This window comes from Protobothrops mucrosquamatus, unplaced genomic scaffold, assembly GCF_001527695.2.
Source record: "Protobothrops mucrosquamatus isolate PMUCROS unplaced genomic scaffold, P.Mucros_1.0 scaffold4691, whole genome shotgun sequence".
In the NCBI taxonomy this organism is placed as follows: Eukaryota; Metazoa; Chordata; class Lepidosauria; order Squamata; family Viperidae; genus Protobothrops; species Protobothrops mucrosquamatus.
The window spans coordinates 1-25,502 of NW_015390586.1; the positions used below are offsets into that span (position 1 = coordinate 1).

Below are 25,502 nucleotides of genomic sequence, written 5' to 3' on the forward strand. Positions count from 1 at the left end.
ATCAATTTCATTTTAAAGAGTTAAAGATAGCTTCTTCAAAGCAGAATCAGCCCTGTACCTGAAACTTCACCTCCTTGGGTTTGGATGCTACAATTAAAGGAGAACTTTTTAAGAAGTCGTCGATCAGATTAGGAACTCTATAAAGTCCAATTTAAATCCAATGTGGTAATGCCAATTTTTCTACAAGGCTTTCTTCTTCCTTTTCTCCCCACCTAGAACAAATTTGTGGTCCCGGTGTTGTAACCTACGAATGCTGCTCTTTTACAGTTTGGGGGCTGTTGATGTGATTGAATTTATTTTTATTGACTGTACTTTATTGTCGCAGTCTTCCGGTTTATAAATTGCTTAAAGTGCAAAAAAGGACAATACGTGCTTAAATAATGGTGATGGCCTTGCGCTCTCTCTCTCTCTCTCTCTCAAACTTGGTTCTTGTCATCGCAGGAGTAGAACCACAACTTTGGAAAGTCCACAACTTTGATTTTTTTTTCTTCCCCCCCCACTCTCATTTAGGTGGATGAGATCATGATGACCCTGAAGCAAGCTTTCAGCGTGGCGGCCATCCAGCAAAATTTCAAAGCCCAGCTTCAATTCTGCGACGGGTGTCCGATGCAAATTCTTCATAAGCTTTGTGAAAAGATAGAAGGTAATAATTATCTGGATTGATCTATGTCAGTGGTGGCAAACCTATGGCACGGGTGCCAGAGGCGGCACTCAGAGCCCTCTCTGTGGGCATGCGTGCCATCGCCCCAGTCCTAGGCCTTCAGCTGGGTTTTATAAAACCTTTTCGCTTTAGGCCTCCGCCGCCGTGTGCAAAAAAAAAAAAAAAGGTTCAATCAATCAGTCACTTTCAACTTCTCGTGGGAAAAAAGAAGATCTTGCAAAGTTGGAATTATTGATTGAACTTTTTAGTCCCACCCAGTCTGCCGTTACCACCGCAGCCATGGCCACCCAATGGGCCACACCCACCCGGCACCCAACGATGCATAAGTGAGTTTTGGGTTGCAGTTTGGGCACTCAGTCTCTAAAAGGTTCGCCATCACTGATCTATTTGTTTTCTTTGATGCCTTTGAGAGTTAGCCTATATATATATACAGTATATATATAGGTCTTTGGTTATTCGGGTTTTCTCCCGCGTAAAATTGGAAGTGTCTTGGCAACGTTTCGACAAAGATACTTCCAATTTTATGTGGGAGAAAACCCGAATAACCAAAGACCTACATACAAACACCAGCAAAAACTTCAGAAAACAAATATAAATATATAAATAATCGGGAGCAAAAAAAAAGGTTGTTTTTTTTAGGGTGTAAAAATGGCGACTTGAGCAATGTAATAATGTTGATCTGTTTTATTTGTTAGGGACGCATCCTTCTAAAATTAAGTTGGAACTGCAAAAACATTTAACAGCACTGAATAACCAAGAGCAAGCCTCCATCTTTGAGGAAGTTCAGGTAATTTGCCGGTGTTGTTGTTGTTTTTCCTTCCCTGTGGAGGAAAAATACATTTTCTAAGTTGTGCCCTTAGTTTGTGCCTCTTAGCAGGAGCTGCATTAAATTTGTGGAAATTGCTTGCCCAGCATTAGACACCATTGGCTGATGATAGAATTCAGCAAGGTCAGCCGTGCTTTTCTTACTACGTCATCTGAGACTTGCCCGTACGTGTGTTTGTTTACTTCGAAATAGATTTATAGTTTTTGAAAGGGGAAAAAAATGGTCCAAAAAACATTTTGCTTTATATTGGATTGGGGGGCTGGACTAGAAGACCTCCAAGGTCCCTTCCAGCTCTATTCTATTCTATTCTATTCTATTCTATTCTATTCTATTCTATTCTATTCTATTCTATTCTTCATTCCTTCTATTCTATTCTATTCTATTCTATTCTATTCTATTCTATTCTATTCTATTCTATTCTATTCTATTCTTCATTTATTCTACTCTACTTCTATTCTATTCTTCATTTATTCTATTCTATTCTATTCTATTCTATTCTATTCTATTCTATTCTTCCCTACTTCTATTCTATTCTATTCTATTCTATTCTATTCTATTCTATTCTGTTCTGTTCTATTCTTCATTCCTTCTATTCTATTCTATTTTATTCTTCATTTACTTCTATTTACTTCATTTATTCTATTCCTATTCTATTCTATTCTATTCTATTCTATTCTATTCTATTCTATTCTATTCTATTCTTCATTTATTCTATCCTATTCTATTCTTCATCTATTCTATTCTATTCTATTCTGTTCTATTCTTCATTCCTTCTATTCTATTCTATTTTATTCTTCATTTACTTCTATTCTATTCATTTATTTTACTACTTCTATTCTATTCTATTCTTCATCTATTCTATTATATTCTTCATTTATTCTACTCTACTTCTATTCTATTCTATTCTTCATTTATTCTACCCTACTTCTATTTTATTCTTCATTTATTCTATTCCTATTCTATTCTATTCTATTCTATTCTATTCTATTCTTCATTTATTCTATTCTATTCTATTCTATTCTTCATCTATTCTATTCTATTCTATTCTATTCTATTCTATTCTATTCTATTCTTCATCTATTCTATTCTATTCTATTCTATTCTTCATCTATTCTATTCTATTCTATTCTAATTTTTTGTAGAATTGATGGCCCAGAGATGAGGTTGAAAAAAAACTAGAAATAAGGTTATAGGAAGGTTATAAGTTTTTTCAAATCAGCCAAATAAACATGGCCTTTAAAAGCCAGGATTATTCCCTTCTCTGAATGACAGGATAGAAAGCTAATTAAAATAAATTGTTTCATAACTCCAGCTATGTATTGTGAAATTGACACAGCCAAGTCAATTATGTTATAGGTGGTTCTCAACTTATGGTCACAACTGAGCCCAAATTCTCTGTTCCTAAGTGAACCATTTGTTAAGTGAGGCTTGCCCCATTTTATGACCTGTAAGCCACAGTTGTTAAGTGAGTCACACATAATTGTTACGTTAGTGACACAATTATTAAGTGAATTTGGCTCCCCCCACCATGGACTTTGCTTGACCCCCGGGACACTGCGACCGTCGTAAATACGAGTCAGTTGCCAAGCGTCTGAATTTTGATCACGTGACCGTGGGGAACGCTGCCACGGTCGTCAGTGTGAAAAAATGGTCCTAAGCCAGTTTTTTCAGTGCCGTCGTAACTGTGAACGGTCACTAAATTGAAGACTGCCTGTATTTGCAGCTATTTTGTGATGCAAAAATCCTCTTTCGTGCAGAAAATAAGGCCAAGAAATGAACAGAAGGAGAATGAACTAATCGTGTCTATCCTGAGAAGCATGTATGAAGAAAAACAGAAGGATCACGTTCACCTGGGGGACGTTAAACAGGTCTGCCGTTTTCTTTTTCCGACATTTCTTTCGAAAGACAAAATGGGGGAAATGTTTTCTAACAGCGATCGCGTAGGACTCCATTTTTTATTTTTTTATTTTTAAAAATGGGGGAGGGCTACAACTTTTGAGGAAATAGAAATTTGAAAATTGCAGCGCCCCCATGATCTTGCAAATACAAAAAGTTGGATATAGAGCTGGGAGACGTTTATGAGGGTGGCTCAAATCAGGTGAGAATCACCCAGATTTTTAAACCAGCTTTGAGAAATGCAGGGTTAAGAGGAAGCAAATACAATACACTGTGTCTCTGAGTCATAGAAAAAAATAAATTAAACCCAAAATGGCGACTTCCTTTTGTTTACTCATCTCACCAGCAAAACTGAAGTGGTGTTTGCTCATATTTGAAATTTTGTTTGTTTTTAATAAAGATCTATGTTTGCCTGCTATCAAACTGCTTTTTTTTTTTAAGCTATCATTTTGGGTTAAAAATTTTTTACTGAAAACTAAATAGCACCTTACATTTTGAATTAGATGTGTAATGCCAGTTCAGAATTAAAATGGTTTGGCATTTGATCTCCGATTGGCTAAGTTTTCTTAAGATGCCCCCCCCCCTTTTTTTTTTAAGAAAATTTTATTGATTTTCTAGTTACACATTTAAATGTTTGAAAAGCAATGTGGCGGCTGAGTTGGTCAATAATTCAATAACATACAAATATCTTTAGTACAGATCACAAACTATTACATTAAATATTTCTTTTCCCCTTGGTTTTTACTGTCTCATATTTAAATTCATACAATTCTTATTATATCGATTAAATAAAAATAACTTTCTTACATTGATCAATCATTTTTAGTTTATACATATCCTAGTTATTTTAACATTCAATCTTTTTAGACAATCAATGTCCTGGTTAATTTTCCCCAGTGTTTAGTTTCCCATTAAGATATTAAATTTAACGTTTAATATTTATAATTTCTCCCCAAATTATTTCTATTCTTTATTTTGTATGCTGCTGCTGATTGTATAACTAGGCTAAACGGTTGCCAAGCAAATGACCAAATAAGGACTAGTTAACGTATCTGGAGGATTTTGTGAAGTCTTTTTCATTTTTCATCAGCTCTTTTATTTCTTTTTTCCCCCTAACTACGGAAATATCCACTGGGAGAAAAGGGTGGGAAAATGTAATCAAAACACAAATAAATTTGGTTTTGGGGGGAAGGAGTCCCTGTTGATTTATCGTTATTTTCTTTTCAAATGCATTTGTGATCTTAACCCCCCCTAGGCCACGCAATCTTCTGTAGAAGCCCTGGGAAACGAAATGCCGAACAACACAACTCGCTTCAAGCTTGACGTGCTCAGGAGCAAAGCCAAAAGGTCCCTTACAGAATCCTTAGAAAATATTTTATCTCGGGTAAGTCTCTTTGGATCGCTTGCATTCAACGTGGCTATTTGGGTGGTTGAAATCAAGAGTAATGAAAAAAAATGCATTTTTGCTATCATCGAATAAACAACTGTGTACGTGTTTGAAACGGTGGAAATCACGAACGACGTATTACAAGTATCCCACTTTTTTTAAGGGGATGCCAGACAATTATTTGCTCTTTTTCAATATTTCAGGCTTACTCTTCAAGTGTCGGAGAGGAAAATAAATGCAAGTCCGAGGAAATCTTTGATTTACAACCATTTGTTTAGGGCAGGGGTAGGCAACCTTGGCTCTTTTATGACTGGTGGACTTCAACTCCCAGAATTCCTGAGCCAGCATGGCTCGGCTTGGAAACCTCTCCCTTTCTCCCCTCAGCGTGGCTGGCTCAGGAATTCTGGGAGTTGAAGTCCACCAGTCATAAAAGAGCCAAGGTTGCCTACCCCTGGTTTAGGGACTGGCAAAGTTACAAAGGCACTGAAAAAAATGACTTAGGACCGTTTTTCACACTTATGACCATTGCAGTATCCTGTGGTCACGTGATCAAAATTCAGCTGCTTGGCCACTGACTCATACTTACGACGGTTTGCAGTGTCCCGGGGTCACGTGATCCCCTTTTGCAACCTTCTGACAAGCAAAGTCAATGGGGAAGCCAGATTCGCTTAACAACCGTGTTACTATCTTAACAACCGCAGTGATTCCCTTAACAACGGTGGCAAGAAAGGTCGTAGAATGGGGCAAAACCCGTTTAACAACTGTCTTGCTTAGCAATGGAAATTTTGGGCTGAAATTTTGGTCATAAGTCAAGGACTACCTGTAATAATAAGCCTATTCTTAGCTCATCCCCAAAATTTAATTTAATAATAATCTCAGTGCCGCTAGAACAGGGGTAGGCAACCTTGGCTCTTTTATGACTGGTGGACTTCAACTCCCAGAATTCCTGAGCCAACATGGCTCAGCTTGGAAACCTTTCCCTTTCCCCTCAGCATGGCTGCCTCAGGAATTCTGGGAGTTGAAGTCCATGAGTCATAAAAGAGCCAAGTTTGCCTACCCCTGCGCTAGAATCTTTAAATTTAACAATTTATTCCTTACGAGGAATGTCTTTTATATGAATTTTCATGTTTCTTTATATACATGCTGTATATCTTTATATTTTAAATATATATATAATATGAGGGTTTTCTTGGCAGGGAAATAAAAGTAAGAGCCTACAGGAAACTTCCGGAAGTATTGATTTGGATAGCTCCATATCCAGCACGCTGAGTAACATCAGTAAAGTAAGTGAATCGTTCAGTGTAAAACCAACACAAGGAATGGAACGGCTTGCTTGCTTTACAATTTTCTGTCATAAAACGTTCCCTTGGTTTTAGCCTCCAATAGATTCCTAGGGTAATTATTACATTTTATTTTTTAAAGATTGAAATCGTTTGATCCTAAAGGGGCTACTAACTTAACAAATGTTTCTGCCGTGGTTCCGACAGATGAAACTCTTCAAAAGAACTTCGAGGCGTTGTTTACCTTAAAGAATCTTTATTTGAGTAGCATAGCATCGGCACGTACATAGCCAAAGCCAAAATCTGAATTCCCCTCCCCTGAGCACATAGTATCAAAGCACAATTCCCTCCTCTAATTAACAGTCATAAATCACATTCCCCAATTAGCTTGAAACATGGGCTTCCTCTCCAGCTGTCCAGCCAGCCAATTCTTATCATTTCGTTTTTCAACAACCTTGGTTCTCACGCTAGGTCCAGTGTTGTTATGTCTAGCTGGACTCTCGTTCACATTCCTCCCCCCCCCCCAGCATCATCTAACTCTAAAAGCAAAAAGAAGAAAATGGCTGCATCTCCATCTATTCTCAATGCAAAAACATCCGAAGTTAGCAGCGTTGACCATTTCACTTAGTAGAAAAGTTGGGGTCATTGGTCATAAACTGCCTGTATCCACTATAACAGAACTATTATAAAAGATCCCAGGAAGCACCGTGGAGGATGGGAACTTGATTCTTCCCTCTTTTACAATCTACGGAAACCTTTCTGCCTGGTTATCAGAATAACAGAGTTGGAAGGGACCTTGGAGGTCTTCTAGTCCAGCCCCTTGCTCAAGCAGGAGACCCTATGCCAGGGGTAGGCAACCATGGCTCTTTTATGACTCGTGGACTTCAACTCCCAGAATTCCTGAGCCAGCATGGCTCGGCTTGGAAACCTCTCCCTTTCCCCTCAGCGTGGCTGGCTCAGGAATTCTGGGAGTTGAAGTCCACCAGTCATAAAAGAGCCAAGGTTGCCTACCCCTGCTCTAAACTAATAAAGTCTACATTAATTAACGTTAATTATGCTTTCATATGTTCTTCTAGGTCAGGAGTAGGCAACCGTGGCTCTTTTATGACTCGTGGACTTCAACTCCCAGAATTCCTGAGCCAGCATGGCTAAGCTTGGAAACTTCTTCCTTTTCCCTCAGCATGGCTGGCTCAGGAATTCTAGGAGTTGAAGTCCACGAGTCATAAAAGAGCCAAGGTTGTTATTATTATTATTATTATTATTATTATTATTATTATTATTTAATAATAATAATAATAAAATTAAACATATGGCGGGAAGAGGGTATCCTGAGTCCCGCCAAGTGTCGTATAATTTTTGTTTATTATATGGGTTTTATGTTTTTTATGTGTTATGTTTTTATGTTTTTATGTTTTCTTATTTGGGACTATTTTCGGCTTAAAAAACCAAATATTACCAGCTGTGTTTCCGATTAAAATACCTACACCTGCTCTAAGGCATTTTAGACAAATGGCTGTCCAATCTTTTCTTAAAAACCTCCAGTGATGGAGGTGCCAAAGGTGCTTTTTTTTTCAAAAGGCAACTGGACTTTGTCTTTCCTTGATGACGTTTCGCTTCTCATCCGAGAAGCTTCTTGAGTTCTGAACAGAACTGAAGAAGCTTCTTGGATGGAGAAGCGGAACATCTTCAAGGAAAACAAAGGAAGTCCAGTTGCCTTTTGAAAAAAAAGCACCTTTGGGACAATCATGACCTGGATGACTGAGAATGTCTCCATAGACACTTCCGGTGATGGAGCACCCACAACTTCTGGAGGCAAGCTTTCCTTTCGTTAATTGTTCTGTCTCCATTCGATATTTGGTCATTCAAAGCCACCAGATATTCTAGCGTTGAAAAACACAACAGTTTTAAATGTCCTGTCAGAACATGGTGTTGATCCATCAATTTTTTATTAGTTTATCAGAATATCAAAATACAAAGGGAAATGAAAAGGAAAAAGGGAAGAGGAGAAAGTGTAGGGTAAAAAATGGATAATTGGTTGGTCAAAGTGGCGGAACTTCTTTAGTCTAAAGAAAAGGACACATCTAACTTGGTTTCCACTTGGAAACCACTTCTGGATTTTGTGTTTGAGATGGAAAAAAAATGGAACTAGGATTGGGGTTCTGCCAAATCGGTCATGCCCAGTTTTGTTCCACTCGACAGGATACGTCTGTCGGTGACCACGAAAATCATTTCCCCCTGGAGAGCCCTCTAAATCCAAATGGATCCATGGACAATCTTGACCTTCTCTCCACCATGTCGGAAGGACCATCTGAAGAACATCCTGCCCAATCGGCCTACCAGGGCTTCAGAAGGCGCGCTAACACCCTCACCCACGTTCCCTTGGAGATGCAGGAGCCGTCTGAATCTGCGGAAGCATCTCTGTCTGTTTCGCAAAGAAAACTTCTGAGGTACCATTCCATGACCACAGAAACTCCAGACCACCAAAAGTAAGATTATGTTTCTGGCCGGGGAAGGGAGAGGCAGGGGGAGAAAATGTTTGCAGGTATGTCCACCTTAGGCCAAGGAGAAGATTCTTCGGATCCATTCTTTGTTATTAACCATAGCATGGACTCCCGATCTGAAATGTTGAGATGATGTAACGGCGTCTTCTTTCTGTGAGAAGGTGCTTTATGAATGCAACTCCTAAGTCACCTTTATTAATCGTTGAGTTTGTTATCCTTATTAACCATTAATTGGGTTAGGGAGCAGGCATCCATCTTCTGTGATCAACTAACAGCACTAAATTGGTCCTAGGTAAGAGTTAATGGAAACCAAGAGAGTGTTGGACTTACACCCTTTATGAGTATGTAAGGACTCTAAGATGATTCCTCTCTTGACTCCACCACCGATCTCTGTCTCCTCTTCTCCTACCCATTAGCATCTGTTATTTGGTCCCACAGTGTAAAAGAAAAAGGGTGTTGAGACCCTAGAAACAAAGCAGAGAAGAGCAACCAAGATGGATTACTCCTTGCCCTTTTTTAATAAACTAGCAAACTGTGAAATTGCGTTCAACAGGATGGTGTGTGTTTGTGTACACTGACATCCGTTTCACGGTCCTCTGCCTACTTTTTATGATACCGTCGCATGTAGAATGCAAAACTAACGCAACTGCATCCTTTCTTCACTAATTATTATTAATTTTTTTCTTGTTCTTTTCCATACTGGTGTAACCTTCCTCCGAAACGCTGGTCATCCTCAATGTACAACTATAATTCAGCCCAAAATTTCTAAGCGAGACACTGGTTAAGTGAGTTTTGCCCCATGTTACGACCTTTCTTGCCACCGTTGTTAAGTGAATCACTGCAGTTGTTAAATTAGTGACACAGTTGTTAAATGAATCTGGCTTCCTCAATTGACTTTGCTTGTTGGAAGGTCGCAAAAGGGGATCACGTGACCCCCAGGACACCACGACCATCATAAATATGAACCAGTTGCCAAGCATCTGAATTTTGATCACGTGACCACGGGAATGCTGCAACGGTCGTAATTGTGAAAAACGGTCCTGAGTTAGTTTTCTCAGTGCCGTTGTAACTTCGAACGGTCACCAAACAAATTGTTGTGGGTTGAGGGCTCCCAGTGGCTTTTCTGGAAACACCGCAAAATTGGACGGAAGCCGATGCCAAATTTTATTCCTCACCCTAAAAGAGACGTGTCCAGGATGAATTGTTAGCCGTGGAAAGGAAATGAAAAGAGGGAAGCGAGGATTCTGAAATACGACGTTTAATTGTCCCCTTTTTGTCTCGTCTCTCGCTTTTCTTCTTTTTTAAATTTAATTTTATTTTATTCAAATACAAATAATACAAACATAACACATATAAATCTAAATAAAAAACAGTATAAAAAATACAAATACTACAGTGCACCCACACCCCTGGGGACCATTTTTATTACCTACATTTCTTCTCGTATAACAACTACCAATATACAATATATTGCAATTGTGCCTTTATCCCCTCCAAAACAGCATGTATTCTTAAGCAGGTTCATTCCCCTTGCCTTCCACCAAGACTGTTTTTATAAAAGTTCCTTCGAGAATACCAGATTTTATTACAGGGGTATTTCCAACCAGACAGAGCTTGCTCAGTTAAAAGGAGAGCTGTTAGTTAGCCTTTGAGGTCAGCTTCTTAGATGTCAGCTTAAATCTTATTTAGGGCATGAACTTGCCTTGCTTTGGTTTTATGGAGAATGTTGTGTTTTGTTTTGCTTTGCTTTGTTTAAAATCCTTGAAATCCTCCCGTTTCACGTGCTGAAGAGTTTGCTTCAAACACCGTACTCGAAGGGTGAGAGAAAATACCTAGAGTTTTATTGTGACCCACAACCTCCATTTGAACTTCATCTACGTTCTGTTAATAGATTAAAAGCTCCGATTAAACAAACATGGCGCAACGCAATATACGGCGTCACGGCTTTGGGGACCACCGTCCCTATTTTTGTCAGGAAAAGGACGTGAGAATTAGCCCGTTGAAGGGAATAAGTTGAATCAGATGTTCCAGTCCACGAGATGACTTTCAGGTGTGGGTTTGAGGGTCCTTCTCTTCTTAAAAAAGACCCGCAAACATTTTTGTTATCCTCGGTAGCGAACATCTCTGAATACAAACCAAGAAAGAGAGTTCGTCAACCGACATTCCCTTCGGTCCAGGGTTAACATTTGGATTGTAGTGGTTTTTCAGTGTTACTAAAGTTTGTGCATGTAAGTGAAGTGGATTAGAAGTTGGTGGTGGAGATGGTTGTATGGTTTGTCACCATTGCATAGGAGCTCCTGATGGCTTTTGTGTCATCCTCTTAACACAACGAATGTCCTCGTGGTACTGAGAACGAGAACGCGGCACGGAGATTCTCGGTCATCCCGATCGATCATGGTTGTCTCCGAGGTGCTTTGTTCAGGACGCAACTGGACTCTCTTGTTTTTCTTTGAAGATGCTTCTCTAATCATCTGAGAAGCTTCTTCGGCTCCCCACTCTCCAGTTTCTTCACTCTGGTGTCTCCCCAAGCTTTCCAAAGCTGAGGCCTCTCAAGGGCTGGGAAACGGGCAGTTTTACCCTCATTAAAAAGTGACTTCTGCCAAGCATTAACGCTGTAAGCAGCAATACGTGCTCCATGCATTCCTGTATTCTCTCTACCTATCTTTATTCTGACCCTATCAGTATACGGTACACGATCAGCAGATCCGTGAGAGGCTCATAGAAGAAGCACATTTCAGTCAAAGGGCTTTGAGATGCTTCTTGATGCCACTTCCTGTGCGTAGAGGTCCTACTCCTAATTAAAGTGCTTCAGTTATATCTTTATTTTTGTTTTCAGCCTTTATATATGCACATACTTTATTTGACTTTTTTTTCCTTCCTTCCTTCCTTCCTTCCTTCCCTCTCCTTCTATCCATCTATCCATCCATCTCATCTTTCCTCTCTTCTCCTCACCCCTTTCCCTCTTCCCCCCTCTCTCCCTCTCTTCCTTCCTTCCCATCCTCTCTCCTTCCTTCCTTCCATCCATCCATCCATCATCTCATCTTTCCTCTCCTCTCCTCTCTCCTTGCCTTCCTTCCCCCTTCCCTTCCCTTCCTTCCTTTTCACCCTCTCTCTCCTTCCTTCCATCCATCCATCCTCCATCTCATCTCTCCTTTCCTCTCCCCTCCTCTCCTCTCTTCTTGCCTTCCTTCCCCTTCCCCCTCCTTCCTTCCTTTTCACCCTCTCTCTCCTTCTTCCATCCATCCATCCTCCATCTCATCTTTCCTCTCCTCTCCCCTTGCCTTCCTTCCCCTTTCCCCATCCTTCCTTCCTTTTCACCCTCTCTCCTTCCTTCCATCCATCCATCCTCCATCTCATCTCTCCTCTCCTCTTGCCTTCCTTCCCGCTCCTTCCTTCCTTTTCACCCTCTCCTTCCATCCATCCATCCTTTATCTCATCTTTCCTCTCCTCTCCTCTCTTCTCCTCTCCTCATCCCCTTCCACCTTCCGTCCTCTCTCCCTCCTTCTCTCCCTCCCTTCATCCTCCTGGAATCCCCTTATAAAAACTGACCATGGCTGGCTAACCCTTCTCCCAGTCAGCCATCCGCCACTTCTGCCCTGCCTCCTCCAGCGCGGCTTCATTCCTCAGCCTCCTCACCCAATTTCTTCAAGCGCACTAGGCATAGCTCAAGCGGAGAACCAGGCAGACATGCCATGCCAAAGAGGTGAGGAGAGATGTGTGGTGTGTGCCTGTGAGTGTGGGTGTAGCTGGCAGTGTACCAGCTCATCAAGGTTTTCACTGAAGTCATTTGTACATTGCAAAGAAAAGCCATAAATTAAACCAAAATAAGCCGGGTGACTTATTTCAGGCCCACAGAAAAATAGCCCTGTCTTGCTACTGTAATGTAGCTCTTCGTTAATTAATTAACCACATGAAATCTAGGAAGAAATAAAATAAAACTCGGTATAACTTATTCAAAGTCTCAGGTTAAAAGAAGGATAAGCTCAGCCCGTTCCAATATTATCATTGATTGTGTGTGTATGAAACCACAATCTCAATTGGTCCTTATTGGTTTACATCAGGGGTCTTCAAACTTGGCCCTTTTATGACTTGTGGACTTCAACTCCCAGAATTCCTCAGTCGGCCATTTTGATGAAACCGCGGGCTTAGATCCAGACCAGGGGTCTTCAAACTTGGCCTTTATGATCTGTGGACTTCAACCCCCAGAATTCCACAGCCAGCATGCCTGGCTGAGGAATTCTGGGAGTTGAAGTCCACAAGTCATAAAAGGGCCACGTTTGAAGACCCCTGTCTTAAATCTAACAAACAAAATGGAGGCTGGCTGAGGAATTCTGGGAGTTGAAGTCCACAAGTCATAAAAGGGCCAAGTTTGAAGACCCCTGGTTTACATAATAGGTGTCATTAATTTTACCACACCCTCCATTCAAAATTGAAACAAAAAATTAGGACATCTTCAATGGATGCAGGAGAGATTCTAGCACAGATACTCCTCCTTTACACCTGGACTCATCTTATGAGATTCCTCTACCCTGCCTCCTCATAGCCTTCCTTTCAGTGTTGATAACACACGGTTCAAAGAAAATGACACAAATGTGATTTCATGGCCTTTCCTGAAAATGGAATGAGCCTCTAAGCCAGGGGTAGGCGACCTTGGCTCTTTCATGACTCGTGGACTTCAACTCCCAGAATTCCTGAGCCAGCCATGCTGAGGGGAAAGGGAGAGGTTTCCAAGCTGAGCCAGGCTGGCTCAGGAATTCTGGGAGTTGAAGTCCACGAGTCATAAAAGAGCCAAGGTTGCCTACCCCTGCTCTAAGCAGTTATCTTAAAAAAATAAAATAAAATTACACAGGTGACAGTGTTAGCCTTTGCTTTGTTTTCATTCCTGCCAGTCTTACATTTTTTCCTAATTTGTTGCTTATCCCTTTTGTCGTTTCTTTCGTTCTCTCTCTTCCTGCCTGTTTTCCCTGCCGCGCTAAACTTCTCCCATTCTGAGCTTCTTGCCAACTACGTTCAGCACCTCCTACCGTTCCTCTCTCCAGCAAAAGCTTCACTCCTGCTCTTCTGTACCCAATTTCTTAAAATTCCTGGCTCCTGTCGATGAGAATGTCACTTCCGACTTTAGGAAGTCCACCAGGTAGGGAATCCTTGGTTCAGAAAGGTACCTTCGGATCTGGGGGTACAATTTAGAGGTAGAAGCTCTTGCGGTTTCAAGCGAGAAAGAAGAGTCTTCCGATTGAGATCAGCTCCACATTGCCTTCCAAAACTGGCTGGCTATGGGTTTCTTCTAAGATTTGGGCTACAGCTATGGGATGGTGGGGAGGTCTGCTGTTCAAGTGCAAACCATAATTGACCACATTTAGTTTTTTCTTTATATATATATATATATATATACATACATACTAGCTGTACCTGGCCACGCATTGCTGTGGCTCAGTCTGGTAAAAGCGTGTGTTGCTTTTACGTTCAACAGATGGCGCTGTTTTTCAAAAAAAGCATGTTTTTACCTGTCACAGGTGTGACATCTATATAATAGTAGGTATATAAAAACACGCGCGTATTCGAATGCAACGTTGTGTCAAAATTTCAAAGCAATCGGTGAAGAACTTTTGGAGATTTAAGATTTTGAACAAACGAACATTTACATTTTTATTTATATACTAGCTGTACCCAGCCACGCGTTGCTGTGGCTCAGTCTGGTTAAATGGAAAAGAAAGAAAAGAGAAAGTGCACATTTCTAATATGTTTAGACATCTATAATAAGTGACATCTATATAATAGTAGGTATATAAAAACACGCGCGTATTCCAATGCAACGTTGTGTCAAAATTTCAAAGCAATCGGTGAAGAACCTTCGGAGATTTAAGATTTTGAACAAACGAACATTTACATTTTTATTTATATATAGATAGATAGATTGTTAGTTTTCATAGGGTTAGGGATAAGGTGGGATCAGGATTAGGGTTAGGGTTGAGGTTGGGGGTTTTCCAAATAATATTTTCAATATTTAGCAAAGGGCCTAATGTCTGGGTACATGTATTTAACTAACAGTAATAGATATAGTTAATTATCACAAACAATATGTTAGTTAATGCTAATATATATTTAAAATTACATATCACGTTCCTTTCTCTCTGACTCGTTTTTCTAGCCATTGATGGAAATTATCCCATGTTCTAAAATACACTGAGTCTTCTTTCTCTTTAATCTTATAAGTCAATCTATCCATTTTTGCACACGCTAAAATTTCCTTAATTCATTCTTCTTCAGTTGGTAAGTTTTCATTGTTTCCAATGTTGGGCAAATACAATTCTTGCTGCCGTTAATATGTGTAGTATTAGATATCTGCAATCTTTCTCAGAATTAGCTCCTGTTATTCCTAACAAAAATAATTCTGGTGTAAAGTCTATTTGTTTTTTTAGTCATTTTCTCCAACCATAAATGTATTTTAACCTGAAAACTTTTTGCTTTGGGGCATGTCCACGCACATTTAGCTTTTTCAAAGTTCTGGTTGTCCTATGTGAAGCTCTGTACCGCGTGGCTGTGGTATATATCATGAGTATCTGATTCTGATTTGTAATAGTGGCGAATATCTTGGGTATAGGATGAATCTTTGTCCTCCAAGCTTGTGGATGTTTCGTTACCAGATGAAATGACGTCTTCAGCGGAGTTTAGAGCATGGCAGTGTCGGTATGAGTGTGCCGAGTGAGTGGGTCAGTGTGAGTCATCAGTGAGTGGCTTGTGATGAGTCTTGTGGTGGAGAGGTTACAGGAGGTCAGGATCCTTTGGAGGTGAACTGCTGGTGGGGCCCTCACCACAAGCCTCTCACTGATGACTCAAACCTGACCCATCGCAAGATCCTCACTTGACACACACACACATACCTGAAGCCCTTATAAACAGAAGAACGGACACTGATGTCCCATAAGATGTTACCTAGCCTGGTAATAAACCGTTTGGAAATCAACTCACAAGCTCGGAGAACAAATCTTCACCCTCATATGATTCTTCTTATCTAGTCATGAAGAAGGCTTGGGGAGTTATCCAACCCCTCACTTGGGAGGTCCATGGGGAAGAGACCAAACACCAAGCCTTCTTGATAATGGCCTCCACACTTTGGAATACTCTGCTGCAGGAACCATGTCTGGTTTCGACTCTCTTCTTGCTTAAAAAAGCCACAGAGACTGCAAGAAAAGGAGTGGCAGAGCCTAGGGGGTGGAGTCAAAAGAGGAACCAGCCTAGTAGTCTCTAGTAGTCATAAATGGACCAAGCCCAACCGCTCTTGAATTCATTAACTCTTAATAGACTAGACCAGGGGTAGGCAACCTTGGCTCTTTTATGACACGTGGACTTCAACTCTCAGAATTCCAGAGCCAGTTGAAGTCCACGAATCATAAAAGAGCCAAGGTTGCCTACCCCTGGACTAGACTAATGTCACGACTAACAGTCAGCATTATTTTGGCTCTAGATAAGAATTAATGGAATTTAAGAGGGAGCATTTATGGGAACGTACAGACTCCAGGCTGATTCCTTGTTTGACTCCGCCCGCCAGGCTATGCCACTTCTTCTTCTCCTACAGATATTATTTTATTCTAACAGGACTTTGACCCAGCAGAGTGATTGGTCAACCATGTTTTCTTTCTGCCTGTTTTGCAGATTAAATTATAGAGAATAAACAAAATAAATGTATGTCTACCATATCTTTATTATACATTATTGATATTCATTGTTTATCCATTGAAACAAGAGGAGGTATTTCAGTTTTAATTTGCTGTTGAGCCTCTTTTGATTTCATCCGAAAACAACATGCCTTGCGATTGTAGCTACAATCAATCAATCAATAAATTCTGCGACTTCTAATTTTAGAGATAACAAATCCAAGCCGAATGAAGCAGATTTGGTCCCCGAGACCCCGGTGAAGGCTCGAAGACATTCTTGGAGGCAGCAGATCTTTTTAAGAGTGGCGACACCACAAAAAGGATGTGATTCTTCCGGTTGGCACGAAGGTAAGATCCATTGGTAGTTAAAAGGGGTGGTTTAATGAATGCCACAAATGAAGGCTGAGCGACTTCTGGCAGCGTTTCTTTTAGTGCAATCCACTAGCCCAGAGGTAGGCAACCTTGGCTCTTTTATGACTCGTGGACTTCAACTCCCAGAATTCCTGAGCCAGCCACCCTGAGGGGAAAGGGAGAGGTTTCCAGGCTGAGCCATGCTGGCTCAGGAATTCTGGGAGTTGAAGTCCACGAGTCATAAAAGAGCCGAGGTTGCCTACCCCTGAGTCCTAGTGGAATTACCCACATCAAAATGCAGAAAATATTGTGTCTTGCAGACACTCCTCGAATTACAACCGTTCCGTGACCATTTGAAGTCACAACAGCCCTGGAAAAAAAGGGACTTATGACCCTTTGTAAACGTTGCATAATCCATTTATTGTTGATTTATCTCCGATGGACCTGAGATTGTAGCCTCTTCATTGGAAGCTCGAAAACTCTGTACACTTTGAGTGACACCTGTCTGTTCACAGCCAGGAGATGTCGCCTCACCCCTGTCTTCTGCTTCTGATCTTTCCCTATTCCAGCTAGGTCCAGCCCAAGGTGTTCTTATTGTTTTGAGGTTGTCACAAGACAATTTTAGGCTTCTGGTAGAAAGAATCCCTCTCTTTCAACCAAACCTAAGGCAGCGTTGTTGCAAGGGATTGTAAGGAAGACAACAGCATCCGGTGTTGTGTTACCTTCAGAGGAGAAAAGCAACAAGAATTAAAAAAAATTGTGTAGGAACTCATCCGTAGCCAAGGCAGGAAGTCACACTGCTGTTTCACATTGCTGCTTTCTATTGCCTTTTTTAAAAAAAACTTCTGGCAACTGTAGAACTGTGGGAATGTTGTTGCTTTAGCTGGAATCTGTGTATACAATTTTGGAGGTCAATGAATCCAATTTTACTTTTCTTTCCCCTGGTAGAATACTCTGAATTAAGTTTTTGCTGGTGGAGGGGGGCACGGTTTTGTGGTTTTGGTTTTCAAAATAAAAGTAACTGCCTGAATACATGCACAGCTGGGCGGGAACGTCGATTTTGAGAAGGGGAAAAAAAAGAAATATATATTCATGGCTCAGGAGTTTTACAGTACATATAATTTGGAGAGGAGGGGAACGTGTCGATTTTTCAATATCCTGCGAGTCCCCTGGACTGCAAGGTGATCCAACCGGTCAGTCCTAGAGGAGATCTATCTATCTATCTGCTCCCATTATGCTACTATCTCCATCCACCAATTGAGTTGATTAATGTCTGGCTTAGCTTCGGTGCATCTTTTAACTGCCCTTAACTGCCCATATGGCTGTGAAAGTTGGACCATAAGAAAGGCTGAGTGCCAAAGAATTGAGGCCTTTGAACTATGGTGCTGGAGAAGACTCCTGTGAGTCCCCTGGACTGCAAGGCGATCAAACCGGTCAGTCCTAGAGGAGATCAACCCCGACTGCTCTTTAGAAGGCCAGATCCTGAAGTTGAAACTCAAGTACTTTGGCCATCTAATGAGAAGGAAGGACTCACTGGAGAAGATCTTAATGCTGGGAAAGATGGAGGGCAATAGAAGAAGGGGACGACAGAGAATGAGATGGCTGGATGGAGTCACTGAAGCAGTAGGCGTGAGCTTAAATGGACTCCAGAAGATGGTAGAGGACAGGAAGACCTGGAGGAACGTTGTCCATGAGGTCACGATGGGTTGGACACGACTTCGCAACTAACAACAACAATTCTCTGCCTGAAATCCAAACAGAAGTGGGAAAGAAATGAGTCCGTTTCATTGCTTTAAAGTGGAGATAATGACTTTAAATTCAGGATCGCGTTGAAATTGCAAATGTGGTACAAAAAAAGGAGAGGCAGAATAAAATAAGAGAAGGAGTAACAATTTAGGAAAATGGGTTGGAAGGGACTTATTTGCCTCAAAAGAGAGTCACATACAGGTCAATCCTCGGCTTTGTTTAGTGATGGTTCAAAAGTTACAACGGGACTGAAAAAAAGTGACTTATGACTGTTTTTCATGACAGTTGCGGCATCCCCCGTGGTCACGTGATCAAAATTCAGACACTTGGCAACTGGTTCATATTTACAACGGTTTCAGGGTCCCGTGTGATCTCCTTTGGCGACTTTCTGACAAGCCAAGTGAATAAATCGTGTCACTAACTCAGTCGCTGCCGTGATTCACTTAGGAACTGGGGCAAGACAAGTCGTAAAATGAGGCAAAATTCACTTTAAAAAATTATTCATATAGCAACAGAAATTTTGGGCTCAGCTGCGGTCCTAGGCCGAGGAGAAAATCAATAGTCTAAGTAGATTGTGAAACATGATGCCTTCAGTTGGGTGATTTTACTCCTTGTGTTTAATCACACTTGGCCAAATAAAGCTCTTCTGCAGTCACGACATAAGACTGAAAATCAGGCTTGTCAGATGCTATATTTTTTCCTATCCTGCTCCATGGAGTAGAGAGCTGGTCTCTGACAGAAGGCCACCTGAAGAGACTAGAAGCATTTGAAATGTGGATTTACAGGCGGCTGCTACGTATAAGCTGGGCTGACAAGATCAGAAATGAGGAGGTGATAAGCCGCCTGGGAAAGCCAAGGGAAATCATCAAAACAATTAAAAAACGAAAATTAGAATATTTCGGACACGTGATGCGACACCCAGAAAAATATGGCATACTCCATTTAATCCTCCAGGGAAAGATTGAAGGCCAACGAGGTCCAGGCAGAAGAAGAACATCGTGGCTTCAAAATCTAAGGGACTGGTTTGGACAAAACTCAGCAGCACTTTTTTGTGCGGCTGCTGATAAAAACAGGATCGCCAACATGATTGCCAGCGTCCGATAACAGATATGACAGAAGAAGAAGAAAGAAGAAGGAGAAGGAGAAGGAGAAGGAGAAGGAGAAGAAGAAGAAGAAGAAGAAGAAGAAGAAGAAGAAGAACAACAACAACAACAACAACAACAACAACAACAACAACAACAACAACAACAACATAAAGCATTCAGATTCAAATGTGTCATGTTCCTGTTTTATCTTATACCGAGGTAGACAACCTTGGCTCTTTTTATGACTCGTGGACTTCAACTCCCAGAATTCCTGAGCCAGCCGTGCTGAGGGGAAAGGGAGAGGTTTCCATGCTGAGCCATGCTGGCTCAGGAATTCTGGGAGTTGAAGTCCACGAGTCATCAAAGAGCCAAGGTTGCCTACCCCTGTCTTATACACTAGATGGCACTCTCCATTTTGGTAATTCCAGAAAAAAATTATCGGATTATTCAGATTAACTTTCCTGAAATTGAATCAAATTGGTGGATACCAAAATACCTTGTTCTAGCAAATAGTGGAATTCTTTTTTTTTTTAGTTTGTTTATTGTAATCTTATCTCTTTTTTTTAATTTAGAGGTTTACAGGAAGAAGGTAGGAAGGAAAACACAAATGGCTGTCAGAGGTCTAACATTGCCATATTCTTCGTGGAGAACAATTTGTGCAGTCTTTTTGCATCTAGTTGCTGAGCTGAATATATTTTTCAGGGACTATTTGAAAATCCAGCCCAAATGATTTGTTTGCGCATGAGCGGACTTTGTAGAAAATTCTTCGCTAAACACGGAGTCCTTTGGGGTAGCTATAAAGTTCATTAAGTCAGGAAAAAAAGCTGTAAAATCTTGCATAAAATGACTAAACGGTTTGCTTTTTCAAAAGGCAGCCAGACTTTGTTTTTCCATGAAGCAGTTTCGCTTCTCGTCTAAGAAGCTTCTTCAGTTCTTCACGTCGGAACGTGAGAAGCTTCTTGGATGAGAAGGAAAACATCTTCAAGGATAAACAAAAGCCCAGTTGCCTTTTTAAAAAAGCGCCTTTGGGATAACCACGACCTGGATGACTGAGAATCTCCGTAGACACAAATGTAATTGGGTCTACACTGTTAGTAGACAAAGGACCATGTAAGATTTTCAGTTTCCCTTCCTCTTTTGATAATTATTTTCCCGAGGCTAGGATTGATCTAGGAATTCAGACAAATCTTCAAATTAAAAAAAAATGTTTTTGATTCTATCTCTCTCTCTCTTTCGCTCCTCTCTCTCCTATGTCTCTCTCTCCTCTCTCTCTCCTTTCTCCTCTCTGTCTCCTCTCTCTCTCCTCTCCTCTCTCTCTCCTTCTCTCTCTCCTCTCTCTCTCTGCTTCTCTCTCTCTCTCCTTCTCTCTCTCTTCTCTCTCTCTGCTTCTCTCTCTCTCCTCTCTCTCTTCTCTCTCTCCTCTCTCCTTCTCTCTCCTCTCTCCTCTCTCTCTCCTTCTCTCTCTTTCTCCTTCTCTCTCCTCTCTCTCCTTCTCTCTCTCTTTCTCTCTCTCTCTCCTCTCTCTTCTTCTTTCTCCTCTCTCCTTCTCTCTCTCTCCTTTCTCTCTCTCTCTCCTATCTCTCTCCTTCTCTCTCCTCTCCTTCTCTCTTTCTCTCCTTCTCTCCTTCTCTCCTCTCTCCTCTCGTCTCTCTCTCCTTCTCTCTCGTCTCTCTTTCCTTCTCTCCTCTCTCTCCTCTCTCTCTCCTTCTCTCTCTCCATCTATCTCTCTCTCCTTCTTTCTTCTCTCTCTCTCTCTCCTTCTCTCTCCTCTCCTTCTCTCTTTCTCTCCTTCTCTCTCTCCTCTCTCTCTCCTTCTCTCTCTCCCCCCCTCTCTCTTTTGGTGTAATAAGATTATTCTGAACTGGGAGAATTGCCACCTCGATCACCGTTGCTGCCAGTTTGTGAAGACGGTCCCTTCGGAGCCACAAAAGAAGATAGGAAAAGGACACCCAAGGAGTTGCGGGAACTTTGGCAAAAAGCCATTCTCCAACAGATACTCCTCCTTAGGATGGAAAAGGAAAACCGGAAACTGCAAGGTAAACACCAAATATCTCCGGGAAATTCTATATTTGGGGGGTTTGTCCCAAAGACGCTAAATTAGCCGCTTAAAGATAGTGTGTGGTGTACTGCCTGCCGTGCTTGTTATCCTACTTCCTGTACTTTACCCACCCTGAGTTTATTTTATCTCGATGGACACTTTGTTTATTTTACAAATGGCAGCTTTTAAGTCCTGTTCCTGGAAGTGCTGATAAGGAGCCCAGACGCTTGTCTCCTTTGAACCCTGCATCCAGTAGAGCTGGATTCACTTCTTTAACTTCAAAGATATTGTCATCTTCACGTCTCTTTACCGTCTCGTTTATTTTTTGAAACCCTTCTCTCTTCAAGCAATGGTCCTTGAATCTGTCTCTGAGCAAATTTGCCTCCAGATAGATTCCCTGGGAGAAGCCACAATAAAGTGAGCTTTGTTCTAGTCCAGTTCAGCTTCTAACAACCACAGGATACTTCCATGTAATTGTACACAGGACTGGGTTCGTCCCCCCCGTGTAGTCTACATCCTTGGGATGTCCTGGTGTCACCTATCCAAGTACTAAGTAGGATTCTGTCTTGCTTTGTGTGTGTTCCTTGATGCTTTATGAGGTTGGCTGCTTTCTGGCAGACATTTTATTCCTCAACTAGGTAACATAATGGGATGTTTGATTGCCCAACTAGGTAGCATGTCGTCAGTGCACTGAGGGTACCTAGTTGGATGATGAAATGTCTGCAAGAAAACAACCAAGCTCAGAGAGCACCAAGGACCCTTCATTTCAACCCTGAGCTACAAAGATTCTCTTATAATTTGATAGATAGATATAGATAGATGGATGGATGGATAGATAGATAGATAGATAGATAGATAGATAGATAGATAGATAGATAGATAGATAGATAGATAGATATGATTAGATAGAACAGATAGAGAGATATAGATATATATTAGAAGATAGATAGATATAGATAGATATATGTTAGAAGATAAATAGATAGACAGTTATGATTAGATTGAATAGATAGATGGATAAATAAGATAATGATAGATAGATAGATAGATAGATATAGAAGAGATATAAGATAGATAGATAGATAGATAGATAGATAGATAGATAGATAGATAGATAGATAGATAGATAGATAGAGATAGATATGATTAGATAGAACAGATAGATAGACAGAGAGATATAGATATATATTAGAAGATAGATATAGATAGATATATGTTAGAAGATAAATAGATAGACAGCGATGATTAGATTGAATAGATAGATGGATAGATAAGATAATGATTGATAGATAGATAGATAGATAGATAGATAGATAGATAGATAGATAAAGAGAGAGAGAGAGATCATTAGATAGATAGACAGATAGATATGGATAGATAGATGTTAGAAGATAGACAGACAGACAGTGATGATTAGTTTGAATAGATAGATAGATAAGTAGCTACTGCTATCTTGCAGAAAATTCATTATTGGCCTTTCGCAAATGTGCCTGGCTTTAATCCGTTCATTTTTTTTTCCTCCTCTAGCTTCTGAAAACGATCTACTCAATAAGCGTCTGAAGCTTGATTACGAAGAAATCACCCCGTGCCTCAAAGAAGTAATGTCGGTTTGGGATAAAATGCTGAACACACCAGGAAGATCGAAGATGAAGTTTGACATGGACAAAATACACGCTGCTGTTGAGAAAGGTGAGTGAATCTAATTCTTGAGGGATGGAGATATGTTGGCACTTCGGAAAGTGAATTAGTATCTCAGAGAGTGCCAAGGACCCCACGGTCCTCCTCCCACTCCTCCTTCTCCTCCTTCTCCTCCTCCTCCTCCTCCTCTCTGCAAACCCCCCTCCCTTCTAGCACTAATGATGTTCCTTAGTTGGGTAATGACACGTCTGCAAGAAAACCACCAAGCTCAGAGAGCACCAAGGACACCACAGTCGTCCTCCTCCTCCTCCTCCTCTCTGCAGACCCCCTTCCCTTCTAGCACTGATGATGTTACCTAGTTGGGTCATGAAACATCTGTGAGAAAGCCATCCAGCTCAGAGAGCACAAGAGCCATATTCCTCTCCTTTTGCTCCTTGCCGATGGCATTAACTCACCTCCAGGATAAATGAGCTTATCCTAGAAGCATTTCAAGGTCCTTCCAGAAGGACATCCCCATAGCACGGAATGGTTTCTTCTTAAAGCAGGAAGCTTGTAAATACCGAGTACCGTAGTGTGTGTGTTGGCACCTAGTCTCATTCCCTGCTGTTCTTTCTTTCGCTCTTCAAATCTTTTTTCGAAAAGGAGTTCCTCGGCAGCAACGGGGGGAGATATGGAAATTTTTAGCAGAGCTGCACCAACTCAAGCACCCATTTCCAAATAAGCAACAGCCAAAGGACACCCCTTACAAGGAGCTCCTGAAACAGCTGACTTCCCAGCAGCATGCAATTCTGATTGATTTGGGTAAGTCTGCCCGCCAGCAACTCTGATATTAAAACTTGGAAGGTTATGCATTTGCAAAGAGGTTTTACGTATGACTAGACTGTGGGATATAATAATAATAATAATAATAATAATAATAATAATAATAATGATGATGATGATGATGATGATGATGATGATGATGATGATGATGATGATGATGATGAAGTTGGAAGGGACCTTGGAGGTCATCTAGTCCAACCCCCTGCTCAGGCATGAAACCCTATACCATTTCAGACAAATGGCTGTCCAGTCTCTTCTTAAAAACCTCCAGTGTTGGAGCATTCAGCGCTTCTGGAGGCAGGTTGTTCCACTGGTTAATTGTTCTGTCTGTCAGGAAGTTTCTCCTTAGTTCTAGGTTGCTTCTCTCCTTGATCAGTTTCCATCTGTTGCTTCTTGTCCTGCCTTCAGGGGCTTTGGAGAAGAGCTTGACTCCCTCTTCTTTGTGGCAGCCCCTGAGATACTGGAACACTGCTATCATGTCCCCCCTCGTCCTTCTCTTCATTAGACTAGACATACCCAATTTCAGCAACCGTTCCTTATATGCTTTAGTCTCCAGTCCCCTAATCATCTTTGTTGCTCTTCTCTGTACTCTTTCTAGAGTCTCAGCATCTTTTTTTACATCGTGGTGACCAAAACTGGATGCAGGATTCCAAGTGTGGCCTTACCCAGGCCTTGTAAAGTGGTATTAACCCTTCACATGATCTTGATTCTATCCCTCTGTTAATGAAGCCTAGCAATGTGTTGGCCTTTTTGGCAGCTGCAGCACACTGCTGGCTCATATTTAGGTGATTGAAGAAGAATATATCACCATATTTAGGTGATATATTGAAGAAGTGTCTTGGTGGCCAATGGCCTTCAGCACTTAAAATCTTCTACAGATGGTCCTTCACTTAAAAATCCTTTATTTACTATTTGAAGTTACTGAAAAAAGTAAGTTGTTAATGGCTTTTCACACTTGCGACCGTTGCAGTATCCCCATGGTCACGTGATCAAAATTCAGACGATTGACATATTTACAGTAGTGGCCAAAATTGTGGAAAACCTTTTGGGAAAAGTGTACCGTAGAAATGCCACCTTTGGTTAAGTTTCCACCCATTTTTCTTCTCATTTCTTTGTAACTGTAGCCTTGTTCACTTAATAATTCTATTTTACGTCGCTTTCTGGGCGACCAGTCAACTCTTTGCACCATTACTTTAATTTTATTACGTTTTACAAGCTCACTCAATGAAAGAACACAGAAAAACCCAACCAACCTGATAGCGATCACATAACACACTGACAAACGTCCTCCTCTTGACTTCAATACATGACATCAAGAACCGAATCCTACTGTGATCTGATTGGCTCATTGGCAAAACAAGATGACACCTGATTGGCTCTCTAAACACTCATGCTCATTGGCTACAATCAGATGAAGGAAAGCTACCTGAGATCAACCTAAGCAAGTTGTGCTTCCTTTTTCTGGTTATTTGGCTATACCTTTTCATAGAATGCAGTACAGATAATTGAACAAACTTGGTTGCATTACATTCTTGATTAAATTATCTTTCCATTGATATATAATTTTATGGCACTATTCCTTTTTTTTTTTTTTTTTATTTTTTTTTTTTTTTTTT

The 25,502-nt window shown here is 40.9% G+C and overlaps 1 protein-coding gene across 1 annotated transcript in view; it reads left to right on the forward strand.

Annotated features, from left to right (window-relative positions):
- Window positions 1–510: 510 nt before the first annotated feature.
- Window positions 511–25,502, forward strand: part of TBC1D1 (TBC1 domain family member 1) — a gene marked incomplete at its 5' end in the record, with an annotated part of 32,690 nt that continues 7,698 nt past the window's right edge. The window contains 12 exon segments of the mRNA XM_029286716.1: window positions 511–643; window positions 1,357–1,448; window positions 3,245–3,355; window positions 4,639–4,767; window positions 5,967–6,053; window positions 8,250–8,592; window positions 11,234–11,258; window positions 13,545–13,685; window positions 16,415–16,554; window positions 21,239–21,424; window positions 22,954–23,115; window positions 23,707–23,865. Of these exon segments, the coding sequence (XP_029142549.1) occupies window positions 511–643; window positions 1,357–1,448; window positions 3,245–3,355; window positions 4,639–4,767; window positions 5,967–6,053; window positions 8,250–8,592; window positions 11,234–11,258; window positions 13,545–13,685; window positions 16,415–16,554; window positions 21,239–21,424; window positions 22,954–23,115; window positions 23,707–23,865 (1,708 nt within the window).